This window comes from Ailuropoda melanoleuca, chromosome 10, assembly GCF_002007445.2.
Source record: "Ailuropoda melanoleuca isolate Jingjing chromosome 10, ASM200744v2, whole genome shotgun sequence".
NCBI classification, from domain to species: domain Eukaryota; kingdom Metazoa; phylum Chordata; class Mammalia; order Carnivora; family Ursidae; genus Ailuropoda; species Ailuropoda melanoleuca.
Genome location: NC_048227.1, coordinates 102,902,148 through 102,907,636, shown reverse-complemented (window position 1 = coordinate 102,907,636; position 5,489 = coordinate 102,902,148). Strand labels below are relative to the sequence as shown.

At 58.9% G+C, this 5,489-nt stretch overlaps 1 protein-coding gene across 6 annotated transcripts in view; it reads left to right on the top strand.

Moving 5' to 3' along the window:
* Positions 1-5,134, top strand: part of AGPAT4 (1-acylglycerol-3-phosphate O-acyltransferase 4) — a 137,360-nt gene extending 132,226 nt beyond the window's left edge. For 3 of the 6 annotated variants that reach the window (XM_034669424.1, XM_034669420.1, XM_034669423.1), the window contains exon 8: positions 4,579-5,134. In XM_034669424.1, the coding sequence (XP_034525315.1) occupies positions 4,579-4,673 (95 nt within the window). In that variant the 3' untranslated portion in view covers positions 4,674-5,134. The remainder of the gene's footprint in view (positions 1-4,578) is intronic. The other 3 variants (XM_034669419.1, XM_034669421.1, XM_034669422.1) reach the window with 1 other exon arrangement.
* The last annotated feature ends 355 nt before the right edge of the window (positions 5,135-5,489 follow it).

The window sequence follows — 5,489 nt, the reverse complement described above, 5'->3', positions numbered from 1 at the left end:
ATTCCCTTCTCACAGCTCCGGAGGCCGGGTGACCAGGAGCCTGAGAGCCGGGCCCCCACTGGGGCTGCTGTGTCCTCAAGTGGTAGATGGGGCGTGGGGGCTCTCTGGGGTCCCTGTGACAAGGGCACTACCCCCGATCACGAGGGCTTCGTCCCCGCGCAAGGCCCCACCTCCCGAGCCCAGCGCATGGGGGATGAGGTCTCCACATGGAAGTTCCAGGGGGACACAAACATTCAGTCCGGAGCAGCCCCCTTACCAAGTTATTGGGCTCCTGTGGCCCAACGTGGGATGAGAAAAATCACCCGGGGTCATGGCAGGGAGGTGAAATGGGAGGCCTTGGCAGAGTTAGGGCCCTGTGTCGGGACAGGTCGCTGTCGCTTGCCCAGAGCTGGTCGGCTTTGGCCGCAGGCTCTGTCTCACTGAGGGTGTGAACACTTGGTGCCCAAGCCGACTGTCCTAAAACTGCTTGATTATTTTGTCCAAGAGAAGAGACACAGGAGGAGAGTTTGGGCCGGGGCCGGGGAGGGCCGGGAAGGGGCCACAGGAAAGGGGTCAGAGGCTCCCCTTCCAGAACGGCCTGTCTGGGGACTCATTTTAATCATGACCCCTCAGTGGGGGAAAAAACCTATTACTCTGTACATCCCGATTGGAAGAAAGTACGGTCTGTTTTAGAGATTGCTTTCTCAGGCTGTTAAAGGGAGAAGTTCCACACCTCGGGTGTAAGTTCTAGATAGATGGAAGCTCATTTCCTGGGAAACTTGACTCTTTGGACAACAGGGACATCGCCAAGCTCAAGCGTGACCCAGAGATGGGTTTTGTTCGGCATGCATGCCGTTGCTGCTGATATTTAGAAGTGGGCAAACTCCCCTTGGCTGCCAGTCGCTGGCCCCCATGCCCCCGCTGCCCTGGTGCCCTGCTGCCTGTTGCCTGGCCCCGCAGTGTCACTCCACGGCCGCCAAGCAGCGCCTGGGGTCTCCCGGGAGCAGCCGGACGGTGCTCGCTGCACAGGCCGGGCTTCGGGGCTCCCTGGTGTGCCCCACTTCTGACCGAGAGCCCCCCGCAGGCCTCGGGGACACACACACACACTTGGGGACGGGCGGTCTGAGCCGCGGCTGCTGGCGGTCCGGAAGCCAGGGAGCCACCCCCCGCCGAGACCGTTGTCCTCGCTCCATCTCATCACGCGGGCACCCCTGTCGCCCCGTCCCCAGGAGGGAGGCCACGTTTGCACAACCTCCGTTACAGTCTTTTGTGAGAACTGCTGTCTGCTGCCGGTGCTCATCTCGAGTTTAGAAATGCAGCGGTGCCCACGGTAGAGGCTGGGCGCCGTCTGCGGGCGTGGGATCCCGGGGGCCCCGGAGCCCAACGAGGGGCCTCCTGAGTTCAGGTCGGGCGCCAGATGAGAGAACCTGCCCCGGCTCGTCAGGAGCCTGCTGACCACCTGGCTGTGTCGCCAGTCACGTCACAGAGCCGCTGGGCAGTGCGCTGCTGTAGTGCTTTCGGTGCAAGACGGAGCGCTCAGGGCTCTGCCTGAGGCTCAGGGTTCTAGTCTGTTCTGCGGGCGTTCAGTGGGGGCAGCTTCGGTGTCCAGTTCGCTCTCCACTGGCCTGTTCTGGGTGGCCGTGCCCCCTGTCCTGCCCACCAGAAGCGGGGCCTCAGAGGCCGGCCACCCGCCCGGGGGCAGGTAAGTACCGAGGCGCGGACAGGATGGAACCGGGCTGGCCTGGCACCAACGCTCCAGTGCCCACGCCTGGGCTAGTGACGGAGCTGCGGCGGCCCTGCCTCTGTGCCACTGGGGGAAGCCAAGTTCAGTGTTGGGAGGACACATCAGGTGCCTGCAGACGTGGGTCTGCTGCGCTCACAGGGGCCCAGGGCTCTGAGCTGCCCTCTGAAGCAGAGCCTCGGGAAGGGCCTGCACGAGCGCGGTGTCCTGCACGGGGAAAGTGCGTCAGGGTCGCCTCTCTGTCCCCAGGATGCCTTCCAGGAGGAGTACTACAGGACGGGCACCTTCCCAGAGACACCCATGGTGCCCCCCCGGAGGCCCTGGACGCTCATCAACTGGTTGTTCTGGGCCTCCCTGCTGCTCTACCCTTTCTTCCGGTTCCTCGTCAGCATGGTCAGCAGCGGGTCTTCCCTAACTCTGGCCAGCTTTGTCCTCGTCTTCTTCGTGGGTAAGTAGAGAGCACGGGACCTGCCCCACCCATGCTACTGTGAGGAGCACCTGCCAGGGGGACAGGTGGAGGCCGAACTGGGGGTAAAGCCAAGCCGGGCGTCGCAGCGTCTATGAAGAGAAGGCTCAGCCTGCAGACGGACAGGGAAAGCTAGCTTGCAGGACTCCCGGTCAGGCCCACCCAGGGTCGTAGGCCCAGAGGAATTCACCTGTGGCTGCTTTCCCCGGGGCTCCACCCGGCACGGCAGCTCTGCAGACAGCTCTGTTCCCTGTAATCGGTCCTCCCTCCTCACCAGGAAAACCTTTTCCTGGAGCCCAGCAGCCACGTGCAGAGAGGCTCTTGGCCATTCGAAGCAGGTCCCGGCCCCTCTGGGGAAGCGCGTGTGCCTCTAGACGTTGGTTGCCACATGTATGACATGGAATAGAGAGGTCTGGGAGCACTTTTGCATCATCCATACTGGCTTCATTGACCAGGAGTTTCAGACTACTTTAGTTTCTTCATGGCCCCGCGGTTCCCTGCACCCTGCCGCTGGTCTTCGAAGTGGGGCAGCCAGAGGGAAACTCGGTAGGATTCCCCGGGAGAGCAGCCCCATTTCACTGCCAGCCCCTCTGGAATGGCCCCATCTCCCAGAGTCTGAGAGGGAAGCCTCTCCTCTGAGACTTTGGAAAGCACGGGCAGAGCGTGCCCTGCCTTCCTGAGACCAAGGGGACATGGACGGAGTCAAAGCATGCAGTGAACTGCGTGCTTGTTTCAAATGGACATAGCTCAGTTGTTCCTACAACAGACAAGGTGCTGAATGAGTGCTCGAAAGACTCCGACAATACAAAAGAATATAAAATTGAAAGTGTCTCAGGACAAAATCCCCCTCTGAGCTTGAGATAATCATCATTAAGTCTGGTGCACATTCTCCTGGACTCAGACGTATATGCATATATACATTCACACAGAGGGACTATCCCTAGCTCACGGTTCTCACCTGATAAATTGTGGCCACCTACACACGTCACAACACACAAAACCTAACTCATTCTTTTGGATCAAGCCAACCAGTTCTAGACTGTTTGCAATAGGCAAACTGGCCGCTGTTCCTACACTAGACCCTATTGTCATCTTTTTAAAAATGAAAGGTATATTTTAATGCTGAAAATTAAAATAATATCTGCTCTGTGTAGGAAAAAAAGAGGGTATAGGAAAAAACCCGCTTCCAATCATTTAACTCCCTGCAACACAGGCCGGAGGGCCCCCCAGCACTGCTGTGTGCTGGCCAGGTGTCCAGGAGCTGTGGTTGTTGGGGTCCCCAGAGGGAGGGGAGCAGACTGAGCCTGTCTGCCTTCAGCGGGGCTCCCTGGTGATGAAGGTCTGCAGCGCGTGCCAAAATGGGGGCCGAACACTCTCCCGGGGTCTCCAGGAGCTGACTGCCCTGAACCCCCGGCCCTCGCCCCCCAGACCCGTGCCTCCTCAGCTGTGAGCCTGGGCCTCACTACCCTCTGCCCGGGATTTCTGTATTTGTGTCTCGTTCCCCTTCCAAGGCCTTTGAGCGACGGAGTCTACTGTGTGATCACGGCCACGGCACAGTGGCCCTGCTGTTGGGACAGGCCCTCCTGGAACTGCCCGTTTGTAACTGGCCCAGGGCATACCCGGGCCTTGTCGGGCGGGGCTGCGCTCGCCCACACAGCGATGTGTGTCACGTCGTGACCTGGAGATTTCGGTTATCATCCATTTATCCATTCTGAAATGCGTGTTATGTGCTCGGTGCTCAGCTCCTCAGGGGACTCAGACGTGCTCCCTGCCCTGACGGAGCTCCCCGAGTCCACCCTCTCCAAGAGCGGCTTCGACTGCAGTGTGTGAACTCGGCCCTGTTGTCTAGCTTCCTGGTGGCCCCGCTGGGCTCTCAGGAGGGTCCCTCCTGTTCCATTTGGGCTGACCCCACTTGGAGGCAGGGGGTTTTCCCGTTCACTGCTCTGATACCCCAAGAGCAGAGCTGGGCACTAAACAGACATTTGGGCTCGTGCACTCTCCAGGCGCCTGGTAGGTTATCCAGCTTCGCTAAAGGGTGTTGTGTAAATTCCTGCCCTGCATTCGCAAAAGAATCCTCTTTGCCTTGGGGGCCAGCGTGGCAAGCATTGGTAAGCCTCATGTACAGTGGAGTGCAGCTCAGCAAACTCGAAGGGTTGAAGGATTAAAACCCACCAGAATAGCCTCGCTCTGTTTGTTTGAATGTCACTTAGTCTGACGCCCGTGCTCCCGGAGAACTACAGCGAGATTATGCTGTGGGCTCCAAGTTAGCCGGTGAGACCTCAGCTGATGCTGGAGGCCTGCAGACAGCTGGCCTCCCAGCATTCTCCCCAGCCGAGCACCCTGGAGTCCCCTGTGGGCTCCTCCTAACTGCCTGTGCTTCCTATTTCTGCAGCTTCTATGGGAGTTCGATGGATGATTGGTGTGACAGAAATCGACAAGGGCTCTGCCTACGGCAACATCGACAGCAAGCAGAAACGGAGCGACTGACCCCAGACACATTAGCGCCCGGAGGGGCCCTTGGGGACTGGTGGACACTGCCAGCCATCCTTAGTGGGACCCAGGGACGAAGTGGGGTGAGCCCCTGCTGGGAAGGCAGGGAGTGTGGTCTCAATGCCAGATGGGGAGGAAGATGTTCTTAAATCTTTTGTCCCCCATAATGCTTTAGTGGGGTTTTTTTCGTGTGAGTGTGTGAGCGTGTGTGTGAGAGAGAGTGGGTGTAAGGGAAAGGATACATATAAGTAAGAATGATGTGCGGCTGTTAGCCTTATTTTGTGATCATTCAGAGGGGATCCGAGGCACGGGGGGGCTGGGATGGGGAACGGAGGGCTCCCCTTCATTCTTTGGTGCTCAGTTTTCTGTACTGGATTGCATAAGAGTGAAAGGCACTGTAGGTAAGATGACTAAATTATGCCTCCAAAAAAACGATTAAAGTGTTTGGCTCCCTGTGCTATGTGTTTCCACGGACTGCTCCATCCTCCGATTCCACCCTCTGCCACTGTTCTGGGGTTCTGGACGGCAGTGACCCCGCAGCGCGGCCAGGAGGGAGCGGGGTGGACTCAGCATGAGGGGGGCAGCTGGATGGGGCCCTCCTGGCCACAGACACAGGTGCAGGAGTTGGGCGGGTGTGTAGTTAAGGGGTACGGCAGGTGCTGGGGGACAAGCTGAGCATGTCTGTCGGACACAGTGAGAGGCCTGTAAGGCAGCTTTGGTTTTCCCAATCTGCCTGCAATGGAGTCTCCCTGGCCCAAGGCTTGAAGAGGTGGCCGATTCCCTGAAGGACCTGAAGGAAAAATAAAGCGCAGG